Genomic DNA, 25292 nt, shown 5'->3' on the forward strand with positions numbered 1-25292 from the left:
TGGCACGTGTGGGAAACTCTAGAGGGACAGGAGAAAGAAAGACCAAGAGCCTACTAAAAATCAAATTCTGCTCAAATTTAACAGGTCTCTTTCTCTGCCAGCCCCGCAATCTAACCTTGCTCCACAACGCAGCCACTTTATTTCCTTCTGGTAAACTGGGGTATTCTGAGCTATAGGCTCTTGTAGACCAATCCCACATATGCTACCACTCCAGCAAATATAGTGGTACCTTGGTTCTCAAACGCCTTGGTACTCAAACAACTTGGAACCCAAACACTGCAAACCCGGAAGTAGGTGTTCTGGTTTGCGAACTTTTTTCAGAAGCCGAACATGCTCCGTTTTGAGTGTTATGCTTCCGTTTTGAAAGCCACACTTCCGTTTTGAGAGTTACGCTGAGGTCTGTCTGTTTTTGTTAGTTATTTTGCATTTTTGTTTTGCGCTTTTTTTGTTTTTGTGACTGTGTGGAACCCAGTTCAGCTACTGATTGATTGATTGATTGATTGAGTGACTGCAGTACATTATTTATTGCTTTCATTTTACGGATTAATGATCTTGTTAGATAGTAAAATTCATGTTAAATTGCTGTTTTAGGGTTTTTTTTTAAAGGTCTGGAACAGATTAATCCATTTTGCATTACTTTCTATGGGAAAGTGCGCCTTGGTTTTGGAACAGACTTCTGGAACGGATTTAGTTTGAGAACCAGGGTACCACTGTACCAGCTTGCGGCACTAGAGCAGCAGCTGAAATTAAACGGCACAGTACTAGTCACTCTAGGGCAGGAGTACCCAGGATGATGTTCTCCTGATGTTATGGACTACAGTTCTCATTATTTCTCACCACAGGCCATGCACAGCAAGGTTGGGAGTTGGGGAAAACTCACAAGCACACCATCTTCAGTGACTTTCAGCTAAAACATACAAGCAGAGTTCCACAAAGAGAACAATAGGGGAACTAGAAAAAGGGTTGGTTCCGAATCTTCAGTTTCTTTTTGAACTGTCAGAAGTGTCCATGTTCATTATTACATAACATTTGCAGTGAACCCCCCATTTTGTGACTTTTTTTTGTTTTATAAACAATCTTTTAATTATTGCACGGATGCTTTGCCACAAAAGCCAAGCAAAGTGTTATGGTAGTATAGTGTTACAGCACCAGAATCAATTATTATAGTATTATATTGTCATGGCACTATCTTTTCTGTTTTAATGAAAGTGTTGTAGTAATAATTAAAGGCAGATTCAAAATAAACAAATGGGGCGGTCGTTTAGTGAATGTGTGCTAAGTTTCTTTCTCTTTTTTGATATTTTTCCATTTTTTAACAGTGTTGTTTACATTTAAATCATTTTCAATTTTTTTACACATCTGGGATTACTTGAATCCCTGGGCTTCCCCCCCCCCACCCCCGGTTTCCAATATTTGTCTAGTCTTTCTACTGCATGTAATTACATTTTTCAAATTGTTTTATGTCCACTTTTAAATTTAACCTTATTACATTATAAGTGCTATAACAATCCTGCTAACATTTTAAAGTATCTACAGTGATCTTTAAGGTACTCTATAAATTTTCCCCACTTTTTATTAAATTTCTTATCATCTTGGTGTCTGATCTTCACAGTCATTTTTGCCAATTCAGCATAGTCCATCATCTTGGTTATCCATTCTTCTTTGTGTGTGCTAAGATTCAACTAGCCCAAGTCCATGTCATGCCCACTGGTGTGGACAGAATGCAGTGAGGTACATACCGGTATATAGCAAAATGCAATACTCTCAATAGTATAGAAAGTCAATTCCAATTCTAGCTTGCAACAGAATAATAATAACTGGGTAGTTCTAAAAGTGACCCATATGGAAGCAGCAGCCTTGGCCAAATGCATCTTGTCACGCTCATGAAATGCTTCTCATGGAATTCATAGCAATTTCTGAGAGGAGAGACAGTTCATGTTGAGCTAAAGTCGCAGGACACCCAGAACACACCAAGTTCCCCAAGAATGACCTTTCCAGTTTCCAAAACTGTTTTTAGAATGACCTGGAGGAGAGCCAAGAAGTTGTTCACTAAACCAGAGAAGATCTGCCTTCTCAGAAAGGGAACTAAATTTAGTCCTGGCCTAGAAAGACGAGTGCCAGGCAAAGGAGTTAAAAGCAGCCTTGGCAAGACAAAAGGCCGGTAGTAAAATTAATGAAAAAGTAATAATGAAAACAAAAGCAATACCCAGGAAGCGACAAGCCTTTGACACCGAACTATCTGCAAAAACAAAGACCAAGTGAGTCTGTGTCCTTTCTCTGCAGATCTTTGGGGGTGGCGGACTTTCAGAAGACCTACTTATTGAACATTAATCCCAATTTGTTGACAGGAAAGTTAGCTAGATTCAACAGCAATGGTAAAAACACAGCTTTTCCAGTGAGTGCCCTGATAAAGCCAGGGCAGTCCCTTTATGCAGGTATGACATTAGCACCAGGCAAATTCAGGTAATCTCCTACACCATGCAACACTTCTTAGAGGACTAAGGGGACTTAGGGGACTAAAAGGTGGCCCCCAGCTACGGGTTTCCTGCTCTCTTTTCAATGCAAAATGCATCAGAAAAAGCAGACTCCTGGCATTTCACACCATTTTATCTTCTAACGAAACTGCACTTGCTAGTCATCTCTCACTAGCTTCAAGCCCCTTCCTCATTTACACACAAAGCCTGCACACTGATCTCAGAAAAGTGAACAGCAGGCAGCAAAGAGTCCCTTTCTCCTTCCTGCTTCAAATCGAGACTAGCCCAGTCAATCAGATAGATATGCATTATTTGGGGTGCCTCTGGGGTAGGCCCTAAAGAAGTCAGACACAGGGACAAGCAAAACGTTTATGAAAAGATTGCAGGGAAAGCAACATTGACTCAAGGAGACATTTCAACTGAAACAGGAGATCACAGACCCAGGGCCCGTAGATTAATTGTGTGCAGGTGACTGGCGCTGTCAAGCATCTGACAGCACCAAGTATCCCTCTTCAAGGGGCACGTCTGCAGATCTAATCCAGGTTAATGAGCAACACCAACTCTGAAACTAAAAATATAACGGAGATCAATCTGAATGCTCGAGATAATCATTTACAACCGCAACCCTCGTTGAAGAAACGGAAGAGTATAGCATGATACTGTGCTGTGGATTCAGAGCACACAACAGCAAGCAGGAGGCAGCAGAAGCAGAGACTGATTGGAGAAAGACGTAGCAAAATAATGAGCAATATTGATTAAATTTCTATACCGCCCTTCATTTGAAGATCACAGGGCATTCTACATTATAAAAACACTACAATACATACCATAATAACAAACAAAAACAATTACACCCCCCATACACGGTTTAAAAGGCCATAGATGGTTTAATTAGCCTGAGAAATGTTTTTGCCTGGCACCTAAAGTTATGCAATGAAGGTGTCAGGCGAGCCTCCCTGGGGAGAGCATTGTACAAGCTGGGGACCACTGCAGAAAAGGCCCGTTGAGAAGAAATGAGAGGTTGAGAAGAATTAACAAGGACACATTTCCCCTGTTTCTCGCCCAATAGAGGTCACCATACAGGGTGACCAAAGCAGTTTCTGTGCCTAACTGGGCCTAAATCCTGATTGAAATGGATCTGGAAAATCAGTTTCCTCCAAGATCTGGTCCGCAACCACCCACTCGAGGACGTTGCCCTAGAAGGGGAGGTTTGGCAACTGGCTGGCAATTACTTATGATTTTCCGAATCCCACAAGGGTTTTCTGAGGAGTGGTTTTACCATTGCCTCCTTCAAGCAGGCAAGGATCACACCTTCTCACAGGGAGATATTATTCACCTGCCTAACCCAGCCGAGCTGTCCCCTCCCTGCTAGGTTCTTGCTGTGCCTCTTATAATACCTGTATAATGTGTACGTGAACACATTCTTTTGGACTACAGTCATACCTTTGTTTTTGAACGCCTTGTGAGTCGAACATTTTGGCTCCTGAACGCCGCAAACCCGGAAATGAGTGTTCTGGTTTGCAAATGTTCTTTTGGAACCCAAACATCCAACGGGGATTCCACGGCTTCTGATTGGATGCAGGAGCTTCCTGCAGCCAATCAGAAGCCGCACGTTGGTGTCCAAATGTTTTGGAAGTCGAACGGACTTCCGGAACAGATTCCATTTGACTTCCAAGGTACGACTGACTGTATTTGTCTTGTGGCCACCTTTGTCCCCCACACTGGAAGTTGGAGACATTTCTGTCAACCAAAGAGACCACAACACAGTTTGAAAGATACTGAAATCCCTCAGAAAATGTCCCCAGCTGTATCTTAAAACCAACTGTTTTTTGGCACCACAATATTAGACCTATGGGAGCTGGGTTAGTCTAGTGCCTGTGGGAAAGTGCTGAGGAAAAATACCCTCATTTAATCCTTGCGTCAGCTAGGAACTGACTACAAGTGGCCTCTTCAAAATTACTAACATAAACAAAGTTGCCACATTCCAATGCATTTAGCCCTCCAATGTTTTTAGAGAATGTGTGAACATGCCCTCTTCCCTCGTGCCCTCCTTTTTAGTAGGCTAAACAAGCCCACTGGGGATATCATTCTCCAAAAACACTCATTTTATAGACTTTTTCTTCCTCACGTCCCAACACCTGTAAAAATGAAGCAGGCTTTGTCAAGAAAGAGGTCTATATTTTGTGACAAACATACCTCTTTCGCCTATTAGGCTGGTCCCTTTCAAGAGCGCCAGTAGATTAGTTTCCTGTTTCCTTAGTAAGAATTCTTGACATCAGGCATCATAGCACCAGGGTCTGGACGAGGCAAAACTAGAACACACACAAAGTTCCCCTACAGCTATCTCCCATCAGTGCTTATTGCTACGTTAACCTGTGTCAAACTCCAACACGGCAACATAGCCTCAGTCTCAGTTTTCCCATATCCTGTAGGATCAAGTGCCCTACAGTTGGGCAACAGCAGGTGTGATATAGAATCTAAAATGGAGACAGTTTGTAGCGCTAAGGCTTCTAGCTGCAGCCTAAATTGGTCTTCAAAAGGCTTAGTGTCCGTATGCAAGGCGGGGGGACGACGACCCATGAGATGCTTGGTGGTGAACACACCTCTTTTCACCACCAGATGGGGATAAAGCAGATTATATTTAACCGATGCCTTTAAATTAGTTTATCTGTACAGAGGCTTTTGTATTCCAAACTCATGCTACAGCCACCACTCTGAGGCATATAACTCCATGTTTCATTAACATCTCCTACTACTTTTTATGAGAGAAGGCTTTCTTTACAATGGAAAAGGTGGAAGACAGAGCCTCTTCTACCATTTAGTTGAAACAGAAGAAGCTCTGCACCTATTATTATTTATTAAATTTGTATACTGCCATTCATCCACAGACCTCAGGGCAGTTCACAACATAAAACTACAATATAAAAAACACAAAATACACAATAAGAACAAAAACAAACCAATAACCCACAACACATTTAAAAGGGCATCGGATGCCAAAGGCCTGGTTGAAGAGGAACGTTTTTGCCTGGTGCCTAAAGATATGTAACAAATGCACCAGGCAAGCCTCTCTGGGGAAACCACTCCACAAATGGGGAGCCACTTCAGAAAAGGCCCGATCTTGTATTGCCACCTGCAGAGCTCTTGTGGAGGAGGCACATGTAGAATGATGATCTCAGGGTCTGGGTGGCTTCATATGGAGAGAGGCAGTCCTTAACCGTTTCTGGGTCAAAACCAGTACTGGGATTAAAAAGAAATCTTCAACCACATGTTTTTCTACACTCATGAAGCATCACACTTAAAAAGATGAGGAAATAAACATAAAAACGCATTTATTAATCCCTTCCCATAAAATATCTGAAAGCAACTGCACAATAAAAACAGCCGCACAATTTCATATATTAAACACCATCTCTAGGCCAATGAAGATACAGTCTGGGATGTATCTTTCCACTTGCTAAAAAAAAGGAAAAGCTCCAAAAGGCATTAAAAAGGTAATGGAAATGATGCCTATCTGAGATGTACATGAAGTGCACATGAGCCCATCAGGTGAAGAGCACATTGTAAATACTTCAGCACTTCCAAACTAGCATGAAGATTGATAAAATCAAGAGTATTTCCAGGTTGTCAAAATAAAATGCCACAAACACTTCCTAACACAGCTAAATGAGTGTGTGTCCATTTTATTTTATATAAATCTTACCTCCTTAAACTGTGACGGTTTTCTCTCTCTCTTTCAAAAAAAGACAAATGAACAATATATGTTCCACTGTACTGCTATATGAAAACCTCTAGAGGGCAACTAAGTTTCAGAGTAGGCCTAAACAATCAGTTCCTTAATTATTTTAAAAAGCCCCCCCCCCCCCGGTCTTTAATTTCACCAATGCTTTATTTCCTAGTCTACATGTATTTATTTGGAAAAAAGCCCAAATGAACTCAATAGGACTTACTTCTGAGTAGACATGTATAGGCTTGAGAAGTCAACTGCCTAAAATCATTAGGGGGTGTACAATTTTAAAATAGGAAAAAAGAGTTGGAATGAAAGAGAAGTAGTCAAAACTAGTGACTGAGACAGAGTGACCATTTTTTGGCATGAAATTTATGAAATAGCTTCCAATACAGAAAATGGTGGAAGATCTGTATATTGATCAGACTATTTCCCTCAAAGTCACCTAATTTGCACAGTACAAATTAAGCAACCAACACTCTTCCCATTTTTTAAAAAATACATTTTTAGGTGTTGGAAATGACACAATGAAGCAAATGTTCAAGCTAAATACAAGTGGTATTTTTCAAATAACTGGTGCAAGACTTTAAAAAAGGACATTTTTCTTTTGCACTATTTGCCTTTCAGGCTATTAAGTTATTACTGCAAACTATTTTTTTGTTGCTGGTAAGACCATATTAGTTCACCATTAGAAAGCTGAGTCAACAGCAGCAATTCGTTCCAGATATCATTGGGATGGATAAACTGACGAATAAAGTGTGATGAAGGAATGACTCTGAAGTTTCTGTGCAACTAACTGCAAAACGCACTCCGTTTATTCTGTGCTGGAATGCCCAAGGTAATAATGTTAAGACTGAAAAATGCATGGAAATATTTTTATAAAACATTTTTTTAAGGAACAAATGTTAGAATACCATACAAAGATTAAACGAAGGGCTTAGTTACATGACACTCCATAGATTTCAATAAAGAAACCTACTTTGTCAGTGAGTAGCAGCTGATTTAGGCAGGAAGCCATATGGACTGACAAAAAGTGCTGCCAATTTACTGACTATTTTTTCCTTTTCAGTTGCTCAGCAAAATCTAGTTCTAAAAATGCAGTTCTAAAGCTGGCTAAATAGAAGTATTTTCCATTTGACAAAAAACTGATTAGCACCACTTTAAATATTAGGAATTAGAATACATGTAGAAAAACTACTGCTATGCTAGGCTGCGTCAACAAAAGTGTAGTGTCCAGATCTAGGGAAGTAACAGTACCACTCTATTCTGCCTTGGTCAGACCACACCTGAAATACTATGTCCAGTTATGGGAGCCGCAATTTAAGAAGGACATTGACAAGCTGGAACATGTTCAGTGGAGAGTGACCAAGATGATCAAGGGTCTGGAAACCAAGCCTTATGAGGAACAGTCGAAGGAGTTTGGTTTAGCCTGGAAAAGAGGAGCCTGAGAGGAGATAGGATAGCCACCTTCAAATATCTAAAGGGCTGCCAGATGGAAGATGGAGCAAGCTTGTTTTCTCCTGCTCTAGGTGGAAGGATGATTAACAAAATCAATACTACTGGCAAACTGGGAATATTCCCTCACTCACCCAACTTTAGGATAGTCTATCATTCTTCAGCAGAGTTTCTTTTTCTTTGAGGAAAAATAAGTGGCTCACGTAAATGTAAACTACGCATTAATAATACTGTAACAAAATAACGTAATGAGAGATACTAAATGAACATGAAACTCAGTGCAATAACATGAGGCAAGTCTTGGTCCCTCTTAACTGACATTCTTAGAATCATAGAATTGGAAGAGACCACAAGGGCCATCGAGTCCAACCCCCTGCCAAGCAGGAAACACCATCAGACCACTCCTGACATATGGTTGTCAAGCCTCTGCTTAAAGACCTCCAAAGCAGGAGACTCCACCACACTCCTTGGCAGCAAATTCCACTGTCGAACAGCTCTTACTGTCAGGAAGTTCTTCCTAATGTTTAGGTGGAATCTTCTTTCTTGTAGTTTGGATCCATTGCTCCACAGTGAACACACTGAAGGGAGGGGCATAACACACAAGCCCCGCCCACCAGATACCAAAAATTCTACTGATCAAATGAGGCCCCAGTGTTTTTCTTTCACTAGAGCAGGTATAGGCAAACTCTGGCCCTCCAGATGTTTTGAGACTACAATTCCCATCATCCCTTGCTAACAGGACCAGTGGTCAGGGAAGATGGGAATTGCAGTCTCAAAACATCTGGAGGGCCGGAATTTTCCTATGCCTGCACTAGAGGCTAGGACTAAAACCAATGGCTTCAAGTTACAAGAAAGCAGATTCTGAGGAAGAACTTTCTGACAGTAAGAGCTGTTGGGACAGTGGATCTGTCATGGATGCTTTACTTGAGATTGCTGCATTGCAGGGCATTGAACTAGATGGGACCCTTCTCGACACTACAATTCTACGATTCTATGCTTCTTGTTTACTCTTACAAGCAACTACAATTAGATCGGCATGGGGATCTCTGGAACCGTTTTATAGGATAAAACCAGGGACAGTGAACTGGCTTTCCAAATGCTGTTGGACTGCAACTTCCATAATGCCTTGCCACTGCTCATGCTTGCTGGAGGCGATAGCAGCTGGAACCCCACAACATCCAGGGCGGGAGAGGACCCCCCCCCCCCAACAAGTTCCCAACCCCTACTGCCTTACTTAAAACCATGTGTGTACAGATTCAACAAGATTTATTGAGGAATGTGCACCAGTTTCCTGATGGTCCAAGATCATGTGTTAATGTTAGGTTAACATGCATGTCCTGTAAGCCAATAACCTATACACCATAATTCAAAAGGTACACTGTATTTTTAGATAGGCTATGTCTGGCTGAGTGGTTTGCTTCTGGCATGTCAAATCTCATTCTTCTACACCTGCCCCGTGTATGCGAGAAAAGAAAAGATTTAAGCATGTTTTGGAGAGGAATAGTGCCATCAGTTATAGTGCAGAGAGTCTGAGCTTGATAGACATGTTATTGTTTGCAGTATCTACAGTTATAGGTTAATACGAAAACTTATTTACGTAAATGAAGTGTATTTACAGCTTACAGAAAGGCAGCCATGTTGGTCCTTTGCAGCAAAACCAACCAAGAGTCTTGTGGCACCTTAAAGGCTAAGAGATTTTATTACAGCAAACTTTCATGAACCATGGTACAAATTCATCCAATCTTAAGGTGCTGTTGGTTAAAAACTTAGAATTTTGTAATTTAGAAAGTGTGATTCTGTTTAATTCTGAAGGCACATAGTCTAATAGCACAGTCCAATGTCCGAAAAGAATTAAAATTCATTGTGGCTTACGCCCAGGTAGGTGGGGCTAGGAGGGCCGCTTAAACTGTTGACAACTGGAGAGAAATAATGGTTCCTTTATTAGGTCCACTGACATCATTTGTTGGAAAGCCATTCAATTGACTGGTAGCTTTGAATGCAAAACGAGGATTACTTAAATGGGTAGCTCTTTTGATCAAAAGCAGAAGCAGTTTTCCAACACTAAAGTAAATAATTTCCACGAAAAGATGCATCACATTCAACAGTAGAAAAACAACCTATTTCTAGTGTGAAAGTAACCTTAGGGCAGTGTTAATAATTTATACTCTATATAAATATTTACACATATGTACAGAAAACATAGTAGGACTTTCCTGGTGAAATTTATTTATGTACAAACACACAGATAACTGCATTAGTCCACAATGTAGAATGAAACAAGGGGGGGGGGGGCCTGAAGCAGTTTCTGCAGATTTCTTTAATGTCAGGCATACGTAGCAGTTATAAAGCAGATTTATTGACTGTAAAGCATATGTCATTGCCAAAACAGGAGAAAGAAGCCCCCCTTTTCTCTTATTTTCATATTACTGTTGCAAGCATTCATCAACAATACGCATTCATATGCAGCTATCCTAGCAACATGTCACTGCTATATTATTTTTAGAGTGTCGAAGTGACATATGCCACAGTATTTGCAGATATTTCTATTCTCACTTAGAAGTGCAATATTAATTGCTCTGAAACAAAACCAAGTAAAATCCTCAAACCACCACCAATGACAGACTAACTAATGTAAACAAGTAACCGAGTGATACATTTGGGGCGGCGGGGAGAGGACGAACGAGGGAGAGACTGGGGAATCAGCAGATGCTGCCTCCATGTTCCAAATGCTTTCTCTGATCAGATTTTATGGTTTATTAAGACAACTTCTAAATATTTTGCAAGAGTGAAAGCAACAAAGAATGGCTATAGCGAAAGAGCATGTGCTCTACATATGTAAAGCCCCAGGTTCAGAACCCTCCAATCTTTGGCAACGGGATGAAGAGAGAAAAGGAAAGAGAGAATTTGTGTCTCCACTAGTGAGTAAGCACAAGACTGAATGCAAAGATTCGTTCATCTCTCTGCAGCAGAAGTCAAAACAGAAAAATCTAGAGATGGAGTGAAGAGGAAAGGGAGCATAGCATGTTTACACACACTGAATTTTCTTTTCAGCATGGTAGGCCTGAAAGGGTGTTGGACCAGATAATACTCGTGGTCCCTTCCAACTCTATGATTCTGTAGCAGTAGCTCTGGGCAACTGTTCACTAGGGAGTTGAGAATTGTGATCATGCTGCTAACTCCATCCACAACATCCACATTTCGATTATGACATCTGTATAGAGACCAACTGTACACTGCAGTGCCGTGCTGCACAAGTCATGAAAGTGAATCCTACGTGAGCTGGGATCTGCATGTGCGGATACAGAGTATATGAAGGAGTGTCGTGACAAGCACACATAATTACAATTCACACCCCTACCTACAGACAATTTGTTAAAAGCTATTGTGTTTACACGCTGCCAAGTACACACAGACAAAGACAACCTATTACACATAATAGCGGGGGCATCTAAAAGCTACAAAAAGCTAATACAGTATTTATTGCATGCTGTCTGGAAAGAAGACAAAAGTATAATTTAATAAGATCCTCAAATATAGCTATGCTAGCCCATAAATATCATCACTGGACTAAAAAAAAGGTACTGTATTGTGCAAAGTTTTGCAATAAAGCACTGCCAGATACTGCACACCTTAAACACTTTAAGGGGCAGGGAGAGAGTAGATTGGAGTGATTCTTCAGGCATTCAGAAACTGTGTGAAGTAATCATGCAACAAAGCAACCAAAGTGATGAGTATGCTTAGGGTTGTAGCCAACCAAGTTCTACTTAGAGCAAGCCCACTGAAATTAATGGACCCAAGTTAGTCATGTCTATTTATTTCAATAGGTTTACTCTGGGTAGAATGAACTTTGGACAACCTGTAGATTTTCCAGGGTTCCACAACCACAGAAGGCCTGCAGGAGTAGAAGCATCTCTGTGTTTCAGAAGGTCACCCTCCAACTTAGAGACAGTGACCAAATGGGGAGGACGTGAAGTTGTGTGCTTTTTTTCTCCTTCTCGCACCCCTGCATAATTACTTGATTCTCAACATCCAAAGATGGCTTGGAAGAGGTCTCCAAGGAGGAAGGAGCGCAACCTGAATGCAGCATCAGAAAAGTATCTCTGTGTCAGTATTTGTTGGAAGTATTTTGGTGCCTCAGGAAGAAGTCAATGTAAATGAGACATTGTAGAGAGAATGTGGAGGAGCTCCGGGAGCAATATCCCCCATTCATCCACCTTCCTTTGAAAGTAGTGCCTTCAATCCTTACGCTTCTCAGCGCACACACACCCCCCCCGCTCTTTTGAGCAACTGCTGATTTACTGAATCAACGTATAGCCCTTAGAGGTCCCGGGCCCTAAGGAAGTCAGATTATCCTCCACCAGGGCCAGGGCCTTCTCAGTGATGGCTCCGACCTGGTGGAATGCTCTGTCCCAGGAGACCAGGGCCCTGCAGGATTTAACCTCCTTCTGCAGGGCCTGTAAGACAGAGCTATTCTGCCTAGCTTTCAATTTGAATTTATCCCGATCTTTTATTCCCCTTCCTTCCCTCCCCCTCCCCTCCCCTTTTATGAAGATTACCCACTCTGGGATCCCACAGCTAATTCTCCCCTGGCCTCCTTGCTGGCCCAAATAGGACTAATTTAGCCAGCTAGCCCTAGTGATCATCTAATGTTTATTGGATGGATTTTCCCCTAAATTGATTTTAGAACTTTAATTTTAGAACTTTGAATTTATTGTTATTCACACTTTTATACTGTATTTTATGCTGTTTTTTGTTGTATCACAATTAAGTGTTTTAAATTTGTTGTTAGCCACCCTGAGCCCGCTTTTCTGAACCGGGATGGGCAGGGTATAAATAAAAAAATATTATTATTATATTTTAATGTTTTTTTTAAAAAATTGAGCTATCTCTCTTTGCATCACATTCTTAATGGATTTAGAAATATAATTCTATGTATGAAACTCAATTTTTGTCCTAAGCATCAACTGAAAGCCCAAGCACCTTAACAGTAAAGTCTTGTGCAAGAACCACAGGCATTAATCAACATCAGTGAAAGTAAAGAGAAATCAGAGGAAAATACATAGTTGGGTCAAAAATAAAGGTTACAAGCTGTGGCACATGTTTGGGGATTTTAAAACCAGAGGCGAAGCAGTGACACTGAACTCTAAAACCTAGATGACACAGTGATGGTGGTCATCTCAGCATGATGACCGTTATCTGAAAGGCAAAGATTTTCATCCCTTTTAAAAGCACTCTGATCCTGGCCACCAGTTTTTCTCTATCCACTGAAACACTATGGAGCATCTATGAAGTTCTGACCGTGACTGAAACCCTGCTTCCCTTCTCACCAGGACTAAAACCCATTGATCTCCTAGAAAGATCATAATGGCAGCAATACACAGGACACAAGGAACAGCCTAGATCAGTGGTGGCCAAACTTGGCCCTCTAGCTATTTTGGGACTACAACTCCCACCATCCCTAGCTAACAGGACCAGTGGTCAGGGATGATGGGAAATGTAGTCCCAAAACAGCTGGAGGGCTGAGTTTGGCCACCACCGGCCTAGATTATATTCCAGAAGTCATCCCAGAAAAGCAGTTTTACATGTCAGCAACTATTTTCCAAAGATGTTACTGAATAAGAAACAGAGAAAGTTTGAACCTTCCCCCAGCCTTCTTCAGTGTGGAAAAATCTACCAGCATCAGTGTCATCTAAAACACACAAGCTCTTTGAGAAGTCTCACTGGGGAAATTGAGAAGCTTTTCAATACCTTCTCTCTTAAAGGACACAGTATTGTTCTTCTATGGATGGGAGTCTGTCAGTTCTTACAAACCAATCTTATGATGTACCCATGGGACTCAATGAAGACTTACTTTCAAGTAAGCATGCATAGGATGCATGTTGTTTATGGGCCCAAAGAATATTCCTGCTCCTGAACCTAGATACTCATGTTAACACATCACCACACTGCTCGCATATCATTAGAATAGCTAATGATAAAGATGTACTTAATTAGCAAGCTACTGTTTAAGCCTCAGGAGTTGGTTGTATCAGAGTTCTTGCTGCGGATATTAATGCAAATATATTCAGGGAATGTGTCAGGATTAAACACCTCTCAGTTAATGGCGGTGTTTTAACTTGATGGCTTAACTACCTACATTATAATGATTAAGATAGTAATGGCATATTGACCCCAAATTATTCAAGTCTTGGTTAAAGCCCTAGACCAATGTCAATTGTTTAAAGAACCAAAATGAGAGATAATTGAGGAGATACAAGTTAATCTGCCATCATGCTTGCCTTCTTTGGACATTACACTAAAAATCTGGATAATGAGAGAGATGCAATTAAAACTTTATTGAAGGTAATATAAAATTTAAGACAGTGCTGATAGGAATAAGGCAACCTGGCTGAAATTGATATTCATTAGGATACTCCTTATATGAATAGGAAGCATTTGGACTTTGTCGTCTTTAAAAGAGCCCCAGCTGGTAATGGTTGAAGGTTAATGCCTTACCCCATTCTGTTCAATTTTCTGTCCTAATTAGTCATCTAAATCTATAGCTGTGAGCACCAAGTGTCTGTGCTCAAAAGAAACTAATTAATGCTAGCAAATTAGATCAAGTCCAAAGATCCAACAGCCAAACTCTTAAATGCTCCTTGTTAATAGGAAGTGTAGCTGTCAATAACTGCTGTTGGTGGCTATAATGAGGCCTCTTTCTTTCACTGAAAGTGATTTCATTTCTCTTTGTCCTCGCAAAAGCTGTTCCATTCCCTTTAAGGGAAAAAAAAAATACATGCAGTTGCGGTGTTAATGTTAGCTGCCTGACCCATTTCTTGCGATCAGCTGGGTTGAAATGACATGGAAAAACCAAACAGGGAAAGTCTCTGCTCAGCCACACCTTTCATTTCAACCAACTTTCCTTGGAATCCCTAATACTGGCCTATGAGTATCTAGGTTTTCTCCATCAATGAACGCAAATATCCAAATGAACCGTAGAGACATATAACTGTTTAATGCAGAAGGTGATATCACCCACAGCATAAGGAATTCTGTCTGAAGTGTAGTTTTCACACAGTTTCTCTAGGATGCTTCACACATTACAATACCGTATCAAAGAATGCACACTGAAGCTTTAGCACATACCATTGTCTACTCATAAGATGTGTTTATACGAGTTTATTTCACTATGCTCCCTGAATTGCATGATGTAAGGATAAATGCAGGTATGTAGCATGAAGCTACTCTATTGGTAGGGAGTTCAAACGGCTACATGTGAAATATTTAGTGTATAGCCTAACATGCTGTCAGTTTAACAAGCCAGCTTCATAAACTATGGCTTGAAATTGGTTAGCTTTGAAACTGACCAAAGTCTGTGACAAACCAAGATCCCTAGACAAGAAAACACAACAAAATGAGATTCAGGAAAACTGATACTCATGAGGTGTGTGAATAGGAGAAGCCTGAGTCTCACTTCGGCTCATGCCAGTCATGTGTATCTTTCTAAAATATGGAAAATGCTGCCTTTCACTTTCATCTCCGCTCTTTAATCCCATACTTTATAAAAACAGAATTAGAATGAAACAAAAGAGTAATAGTGATGCCACCACTAGTATTTGATTTAAAGCACACTCCGAAAATTAAGAGGGAATCTGCAATAGCATACAATACATTGCTTGGTTCAAAAAATAAAATAAAATCATAGAATCATAGAGTTGGAATAGACCACAAGGGCCATCGAGTCCAACCCCCTGCCAAGCAGGAAACACCATCAGAGCACTCCTGACATATGGTTGTCAAGCCTCTGCTTAAAGACCTCTAAAGTAGGAGACTCCACCACACTCCTTGGCAGCAAATTCCACTGTCGAACAGCTCTTACTGTCAGGAAGTTCTTCCTAATGTTTAGGGGGAATCTTCTTTCTTGTAGTTTGGATCCATTGCTCCGTGTCCGCTTCTCTGGAGCAGCAGAAAACAACCTTTCTCCCTCCTCTATGTTACATCCTTTTATATATTTGAACATGGCTATCGTATCACCCCTTAACCTCCTCTTCTCCAGGCTAAACATGCCCAGCTCCCTTAGTCGTTCCTCATAAGGCATCGTTTCCAGGCCTTTGACCATTTTGGTTGCCCTCCTCTGGACACGTTCCAGTTTGTCAGTGTCCTTCTTGAACTGTGGTGCCCAGAACTGGACACAGTACTCCAGGTGATGTCTGACCAGAGCAGAATACAGTGGCACTATTACTTCCCTTGATCTAGATGCTATACTCCTATTGATGCAGCCCAGAATTGAATTGGCTTTTTTAGCTGCCGCGTCACACTATTGGCTCATGTCAAGTTTGTGGTCAACCAAGACCACATCAGTTGAGCATTTTGCAATGCAGTAAGCCCGCAGCTTACATGGGGGTTATATTTAGGGGATCGCATCTAAAGCCAAAATTACATACTAGTCAAAGCACAGTGGGTCCAATGGCAGATGGGATTGCCAATGTATTTTTACCCTGGAAACCTGCCCCCTTTCTAAAACTATTTTGCCAACCACATGAAGCTGAATGGGCACAGTTAAATGCAGATAAACTGTGGCATTACTGTATTGAAGAAATGATAAACCAAAGTAATAGTAAACGTGGAAGTGAATTTACAAGATTGTTGTTTTTTTTTAAGCAGCTTGCTAATGCACTAGTATCTCAGGCTCTCAAAGTATTTATTCATTAAATTTATATCCTTCTAAGGAGCTCAAGGTGGCATACATGGTGCTCTAGGGTCTAAACCACTGAGCCTCTTGGGCTTGCCAATCAGAAGGCTGAAAGTTTGAATCCCTGCAAAGGGGTGAGCTCCTGTTGCTGTGTCCCTGATCCTGCCAACCTAGCAATTCGAAAGCACAACAGTGCAAGTAGATAAATAGGTGCCGCTGCGGCAGGAAGGTAAACGGCGTTTACATGCGCTCTGGTTTCCATCACGGTGTCCCATTGCACCAGTAGCGGTGTAGTCATGCTGGCCACATGACCCGGAAAGCTATCTGTGGACAAACGTCGGCTCCCTCGGTCTGAAAGCAAGATGAGCGCCGCAACCCCATAGTCGCCTTTGACTGGACGTAACCGTCCAGGGGTCTTTTACCTTTGCATTGTGCTCTCTACTTCCCATTCGTTCCCTACAATGACCATACAAGGTAGGCTAGGCTGAGAGATAGTGAGTGGTCCAGTACTCACTATGGGGATTTGAACTCAAGCTTCCCCAGTTCCTAGCCCGACACTCTAAACTATATTACTCTGGCTCTCTTAGCACCTCAAGTCCTCACATCAAACTATGTTAACAGCATTTTAGATCCCCATGTACTTGAGCCAAGACATTTCCTCTGCCTTAGTCTCCGACACATATTATGTTCAGTTAATAGAACCTGGTCCTTTTTTTTTAATTAATAGAGAGTAGAAGTGATGGGCATAAACCTATCCCAGCATGATGCTACTAAGTATTTCACACATTTCCTTATCTGTGTTTCTGATGAGAGAACACAAGACATTTATAAAGTGTTTTTTTTTTCCAGGTGTCCTTGGGCATTTAAACAGGCAGTGCCAACATCTGCCCAAGGATTTGGAATTGCTCTCCTTTTATGGAGCTTGATGTGTCAGGTGCAAGGGTCATGCTCTGGTGCAGGTGGCCCCTAGAGGGACAGATAAGATCCCAGCTACTAGTGGACTGTTGATTAAGTGTGTATTACTAAAACAATGGTTGACATTGGCCTTACTCTACTTTAGGAAAGCCCGAAGTGGTGTTTCATCCCATCAACTTTACTAAGTATCAATGCTGTCCCTGGGGAGAGGAAGAATGGTGGCATTTGGAAACAGCCTTTGCCAGAATACTTTCCTAATTATAGCTGTTCGGCTTGGCCAAGTATTTGTAACTGTATGGGGTTATTCTGCAATCCATAGATCTATGACTATCACAATTGCACACTTTAAATATTCAGAATACACTTGCTTTTATTAAAATGTGGCCATTTCATCAACGAAGAACTAATAACAATAGAAATAAACTCTCCTTATGAATCCCATCATGATTTTCTTTAACACTCCACCCCCAATGTCAATAACCAATTCTTGAGGACAAAACCCAAGTAGAAAATAATGTATTATTTGGGTATCCTAGGGAATGACTGTCCAACATTAGCATTGTTTGCCATGTGTTTACAATGATTCCCAGCATTCGGAGCTCTCTTAAACTGTTCCAGAAGACACCAGGTGACCACAATTTCCAAACCATTTTCCTAGATTAACTATCAAGACTTTCTAGTTAGCAGGAACCCCAAGCAAAAAGGATTTTTTTTTTGTTTTTTGTTTTCTCACCTAATTTGCTCTCTCTCTCTTCTCATTTTATTTACCCCATCAAATGGAAAATATTACGTTAATTTAAGCAAAGGCTGGTCTGAATGCATGCCTACAAATAATATGGATCAGTACAACCTAAAGCTTCCCCAATATTTTTTTCCGAATCAGCCAGTCAGTAAAGCATGGCACTTTTAAACTCAGGGTCAAAGGTTTGAGCCCTATCTTGGGAGTCTAGATGAACCTTGTGGTACCTTCCAACTCTATGATTCTATGTAGGTAAAAAAAAAGGTAAATGACCCCTGGACGGTTGAATCCAGTCAAAGGTGACTATGAGGTGTGGCACTCATCTCACCTTTCAGGCTAAGAGAGCCGTGTTTGTCCACAGACAGCTTTCCGGGTCATGTGGCCAGCGTGACTATACCACTACTGGCGCAAGGAGGACCATGATGAGTGCCAGAGCGCAGAGAAATGCCATTTACCTTCCCACCGCAGCAGTACCTATTTATCTACTTTCACTGGTATGCTTTTGAACTGCTAGGTTGGCAGAAACTGGGACAGAGCAACGGGAGTTCACCCCGTGACACGGATTTGAACCACCAAATTTCCAATCGGCAAGCCCAAGGGGCTCATTGGTTTAGACCACAGTGCCACCTGTTCCCTATCTAAGATAATAGTGCTGGCTGATCATCATGGTTGATGATCATCAACCACGATTATCATGGTTGATCACAGGGCTGGGCTTTACAGGTCTTCATCAGTGCCTTCAACAGAGTCTGCATGGCAACAGAAGCCAGTGGACTGAAGACAGGCGTAATGAGCTACTGATCTCTCTCCTTCAGAAGGCAGGCCACAGCAGACTGTGCACATGTGAAAGGCTCCAAAGGGTCATCAGGTGCAGAGATACACAAAAGCCCATTTCCCCACTTTATTGAAAACGTGACAAATCATTGTTGTAACCTGGATATTCAGGCTTTAGTGAAAATGAGCCTAGCACAGGAAAAGGTGAGACCATGTTTGCATACTCACTAGTGCGGAGTACACCAAGGATTATCCCTAAGTGGAATCTGAACGTCCTTGCACTGAAATGCTGGTTTAAAAAGAAAATAGTTAATGTACAAATTATACATACTTGAATCGAGAGTCTAAATCTGAGACAGACCCTGTAAACAAAGTTGGCTCAATACATTACAGAGCTAGTAACTCAAGAGCACTTAATCTCTGATGTAAGGGAGAAAATGAAAAGACTGTTTGCAGCAGAGTAATCAGATTAATAAAAATATACAGAAAGGGAGTTCTCCTTGTTTGTGTTTTAGTCACACCTAGGCAACACAATCAAGTAACACATGTGGAAGTGCAAACTTGGAATACTGTGGATTTAACAATGTATCACAATTATATGAACACCTATATTCAATATTCCATAGCTTTCTTAACAGATTGCAATGCAGTTGGGAATAAGAATGTAACTTTTCAATGAACAGCAAAATCAGTGTTAGAGACAGCATACATTCATACATACATTCATGTTATTGTCACATGAAGCCAACCAGTATACAGTGGAACCTTGGTTTTCGAGAATCTCAGACGCTGAATGATTAAGAACCCAAACGCAGAAAATCTGGAAGTGAATGCTTCTGTTTTGAACGCACCTCAGAAATTGAATGGGTTCTGAGGCACATTTCTCCATTTTCTCCATTGAAATTGCTGACCGCCCATTGCGCCTCAGTTGTCGAACGTTTTGGAAGTCAAACGGTCTTCCAGAACGGATTACATTCGACAACCGAGGTTCCACTGTATTTGGTATGGAACATACAATGGCTTAGGGACGCGGGTGGCGCTGTGGTCTAAACCACAGAGCCTAGGGCTTGCCGATCAGAAGGTTGGCAGTTCGAATCCCTGCGACGGGCTGGGCTCCCGTTGTTTGGTTCCAGCTCCTGCCCACCTAGCAGTTCAAAAGCCCATCAAGTGCAAGTAGATAAATAAGTACTGCTCCGGCGGAAAGGTAAACGGCATTTCTGTGTGCTGCTCTGGTTTGCCAGAAGCGGCTTAGTCATGCTGGCCACATGACCCGGAAGCTGTACGCTGGCTCCCTCGGCCTATAGAGCAAGATGCGCGCGCAACCCCAGAGTCGTCCGCGACTGGACCTAACGGTCAGGGGTACCTTTACCTTTACCTATACAATGGCTTGGATCTTAAGTTGCTCTTTTACTCACACAGAGGGTCAATATCTGCCCAACTTCCCCCTTGGCAACACATTATTTACCAAGGGTCACCTAACTGTTAGGGAACAGGTTTTTCAGGGAAGAGGGAGGTAGCTTACTTCAAACCTACACATATTTTCCTGATAAGTTCCCTCCATGATGTCAGCAGAAAATTGGGGTAATAATTTTAGGATGAAGTCTTGATGACTAGAGAAAGTATGCATGTATACACCCACCCACCCAGAGAGATTGGCATCCATCTGTCTTGAGAGACAATGGAGTACACCTCCAGGCATGAAGTCAAACCACTGTTCTAGCTGCCGTGAAGTGACCTCCTTAGGGCACAAGCCTGGGCAGTGTGTACGGAGGTCCTGGGATGCCCAGGCGACAATATTGCCCTCTCGGCCTCACTGGCATGGTCCAAAGGAAAGCAGAGCAGAGGAAAGCAGAGTTGGCACCAGCTTGGCTGCAGGAGTTCCTGGAAGGAGGCATACAAGATACTATCCAACCGTTTTAGCGATTCAACTCTGGATTGCTGTAGGGCTTACTCCTTAGCCTTTTCTTCTCCCAAAGATGCCCCACAAAGCAGTGGCTAACTCCAGAATACCATTCTCGATACCACCCACCAATATTTTATGCCACCAGAAAATGTCATAGTCTTTAAGGTACCACAAAACTGTTGTTTTTTTGCTACAAGGGACCAGGGTGATATAAAAATTTAATTAATAAATAAACATGGCTGCCCCTCTGGAAATCTTTATCTTATCAAAGTCAATGGTCAAGCTCCCACTGATTAGTATAATTGGGATTTATACTCAATATGGTATGCTAAACATAATATTCACACACCAGGATAAAAATTAAATATTTAGGAAAAATCTTATATGCACAATAAATACCACCAAGCAAAGCATTTAAGATTTCCATACTTAAAAATGTACAATTACTTTTAGTTATTCTTTCAAAGATTCTATTTTCAGTTTTCCTTAAGTACTTAACCTGGCAATATTTATTGTGCATTAAACAACAGAATACAATCTTACTTTGTCTGGGTAACCTTGAAAAAACACACCACAGATGTTAAGTCAAAAAGTCAATGAATTGTAACAGGGTCTTGAATATGTAATTTCAATAGAAGCACGATTGTTCTTTGGCTTTCTGTTAAACATGGCGCAACTCTCAAAAGTGTGTTACTGGCTTTTCTTCTGACAAATCCAACGAATTATCCAATGCACACACAATTTATTTGGCTACATCTCATACTAAAAGCATTATAGTACAGGGCTATTTCTATTCTTCATACGCTAACACCACAGTGAATCATGTTCCCAAGTTCTTTAAGTGTCAAAAGTTTCAATGATAAATACTTGAAATAGTTTTAAGGTCTCAAATCACTGATTGTCCTTTATGCTGATCTGCATACCCAAGGTAACAGCTACGTCTGGAAGTACAGGAACTACCCCCAGTTATATGACCTACTTCCCCTGAGTGAATGCTTTCAGCCTCTCTATTTTTCTCCTGTTCACAGGACTTAGGTTATTTTGCAATTTTCACAACATCACACCTCTTTCCCCTGCAATTCCAAAACATATGGGGAGTTGCTCTGCACGTTGGCAGTTTAGCTGAATGCAGAGGTGAGAGTCTTATGCCATTTTCTCGTTCCCTCAAAAGCCATGCACTATTATAAATCAAATTTAACTTGTATAAAGCTCAGTGTTAACTAAAGGCAACAAAGAAAAAGACAGACTTTATTATTTTAGATCTCTGCCAGTTATTATCATTTTATACAGGTCTGTCTGTGTATATGGCTCCTTACAGAAGTCAAAGAGGCAAAATATAAGCAGGTTCCTGCTCTTAAAGTGCTTCCAGCTTGCTTTCTGCAAAGGAAGATACATTTCTGGCAGCCACTGGAATCTCCTCCACCTTCAATCTGAAGATTATCAATGCCTGTGAAGGAGGATCTTTCATGGCCCGACATGCACGGGTGCAATGCAGCGTACAACAGCATTCTCCAGACTCCAATTGAATTTTAGATGCCATAATACTGGATAACCCTAATCAGCTTCTTCTAAGGTACCTGACCATTATGTGTTTGCCTCAATGAGAGTTGTAGTATAGAACTGGGTTAGTGATTCCAGGTGAATTGAAGCATCTGACAACTTCAAAAATTATAATGTCACGTCTCTGCAAATATGCCATTGTGTTGTTATACAGACACTAAAAGGAAAAGCAGTGGGGGTGAAGAAACAAGGGTACACCCTAAGCTGTTTAGGAGTTTGCAAGCAAGTGCACATGCCCACAGATTTCCAGATTTCTGGCAATCAAGGTAGCTGGGAACAATATCCTGGCCCTTCAGTGCAAATTAAATGAGAATATTTGCCATTGATGTTTACCACTAGGTTCAGCCCAACAGCATGCCTAATTTCTCTTAATCTATTTTGTGTTGCAGTCATTGTTATGATCCTGTCTTTATCCCTCCCAAAGAAAAGTACGGAATGCTTCCTTTCTTCAGTATGGTGCCCACGTTGCAGCAAACTCTTTTCAGCAAATTATTTCAGCCCAGCATTCTACAATGCATAGTACTGAGCATGTAATAAAGGAGAGAGATAAAAATCACACACCTATGTTCACTGCTCCTATGTCAGCTTGGAAAATGATAAAATTCAGGTCACATAAGTAATTAGATTTCGTATTTTGATGAATTTCACTCTCACCTTGTACTTTATCAGAACATAGTTCCCTGGCCTTCTCTCTCATCATTTTTGGAATCAAAACATCCTTTTCTACGTGCCTGAGCTGTGGCTCCTCTGCAAGAGAACAAAAATATTTCTATGTTTAGATGGCAAGTCGCAGGTGAACTGAAAGAACAAGAATGCTGTTTAGAAGGGTTGTTAATACATCCAGAGTTCTGAAACAAAACACACGTATCAATGTATAATAATGCCCTACTATCAACAATTAATAATAATTTAATAATAATTTATTATTTATACCCCGTCCATCTGGCTGGGTTTCCCCTGGCAAATATATCAAGGTAACACTGAAGATGACAATGGATGGAATTCAACATATAAAGTCTGCTTATACAATAGAATTCCCACGCCCTCCTTCTCCTGCATGTCTTCCCACATAACTTTCTGCTGTGGAGGACTGAGAGAAAACCCCAAAATGGTTTAGGCAGCATCCGGTGGTATGTGGGGGGAGCAGAAGGGGAAGTCCTGCCATGTGAATGGATCTCATTCCAAGCACAGAACAACTTATTTGACTCCCATCCAATACCTTCATTTGCTGTATTTGCAAACAATATGCCTAAGGAATCTGACATGCCAGGGTCATTCCCATCTTATCTTCTGAAGGGCTAACATGTCCAAGGCTGTCCAGTGACGAGGATCTGAATTCCATTCGCCATAGCCCCATTCCACTAATCCAGGCATAGGCAAACTTGGCCCTCCAGATGTTTTGGCACTACAACTCCCATCATCCCTAGCTAACAGGATCAGTGTTCAGGGATGATGGGAGCTATAGTCCCAAAACATCTGGAGGGCCGAGTTTGGGGGTGCCTGCACTAATCTAACTAGTTGACCACTCTGGCTCATAGCAGTATATTCATAAGCAGGTTTCACACAGAAAAAGCAGCATTACAACTTTCATCTTTATAGGAATAAAGAACAGCAGAAAACATCAGAATATGAGACCCAGGAACGATAACCTTTCCATCACTTTAGCTCAGGGGTGGAGAATCTATGACCCCTCCAGCGGCAGTTGGGACTCCAAGTCCCATCAGCCTCAAACTATCACATGCATTGGCCTGGGGTGATGGGAGTTGTAGTCCACAAACATATTGAGAACCACTGGTTCCCCATCCCTGCTGTAGCTAATACGACACATGCAAAGCATTGTTTTTAAAGCATTTTCAGTTTGTGCACAGAAACTGATTGACAGATTGGTGAGCTTGTTTCAAATGTGACATGATGTGCTCCCTTGGGGCCACCCCAGTTGGCAGCAGTAAGCTGAACTCACTACATTTTCTGAAACGTATTCAAAGGTGTAATAATGCACTGTACTAATCTAATTTGGAGGTTACCAAGCCATGGGTGACTGTGGCCAGGCTATCTCTACCTAGGTGGGGTTGCAGCTGGTGTACTTCTTTAACCTGGTAAAAGGTGCAGCATGCTATGAAGTCTCCAATGGCAGAGTTGGAGCAATCAGCATTTTTAAGACTGAAGGCCTGATCCTTAAGACCAGTGGTGTTCCAGATGTTGTTGGACTCCAGCATGTGCCAGCCAGCATGGCCAATGGGCAGGAATGACGTGGATGTACAGTCCTGCAACATCTGGTGGGCCACAGGTTAGCCACCCCTACTTTAAAGGGAGTGCAATCCCATTCAGAGCAGGTTGAACACCAACTTCCAAAACATATGAACTACCCATCCATACTGTCTTTTCAGTACTGAGCTTCAGCTTAGCAACCTTAACCCGGTCCATTAATCATTCCAAACATCAATTTAGCACTCATGCCTTGTTCCACAGGAAGGTAACAGTTGGAAGATGGTGGTCCCTGTTTGAGAGGCAGGGTAGAAAGGGTCTCCCAGGGTGGGAGGCTGGAGGAAGAAACAGGCTCCCAGGTGGGAGCTGGGAGGGTCTACCTTTCTGTGTATGGATAAAGGTTATGATATAATTGTGATGAAGGGCCTTTAATTCTTTTTTGTTTCCTCTTTTCTTTATCTAGTTTGACTTTTATTGTATTTTATGTTGAAAACTTTCAATAAAAATTAACTAAAGAAGAAGAAAGGGTTTAGCAGTTGTACCTGAAAAAAAAGGTTACATATTAGGGGACATTAGCTCTTCTCCTTGACAAAGAAAAACCTGCGAACAGCATTCTGATAAAACAGGCCAGAAGTTAATGGGAGGCAGAGATTGCTACATATGAGTGGCTTATTAGAACCGTGAAACTCTCATTCTATTAACCACTATGCAGCTTGGTACAATCCTATGCAGTGTTTCCTGGGAGTAAGCCCCACTGAATTCAGGGAAATATCCCAGCAACTGAAACATACGCAGGATTGGTTCCTTTAGTAGTTCCTTTAGCTGCTTTTATGTAGGTTCATTTCTAAAAATAGCCCAGAAAATTGTAT

The 25292-nt window shown here is 41.5% G+C and overlaps 1 protein-coding gene across 1 annotated transcript in view; it reads right to left on the bottom strand.

The window, feature by feature from the left end:
• Nucleotides 1-25292, bottom strand: part of CMC1 (C-X9-C motif containing 1) — a 48536-nt gene that overhangs the window by 10912 nt on the left and 12332 nt on the right. Inside the window, exon 2 of the mRNA XM_081165044.1 lies at nucleotides 22873-22965. Coding sequence (XP_081021170.1) covers nucleotides 22873-22965 — 93 coding nt within the window. The remainder of the gene's footprint in view (nucleotides 1-22872; nucleotides 22966-25292) is intronic.

Source organism: Podarcis bocagei (assembly GCF_964188305.1).
Source record: "Podarcis bocagei genome assembly, chromosome: 12".
Taxonomy (NCBI): Eukaryota; Metazoa; Chordata; class Lepidosauria; order Squamata; family Lacertidae; genus Podarcis; species Podarcis bocagei.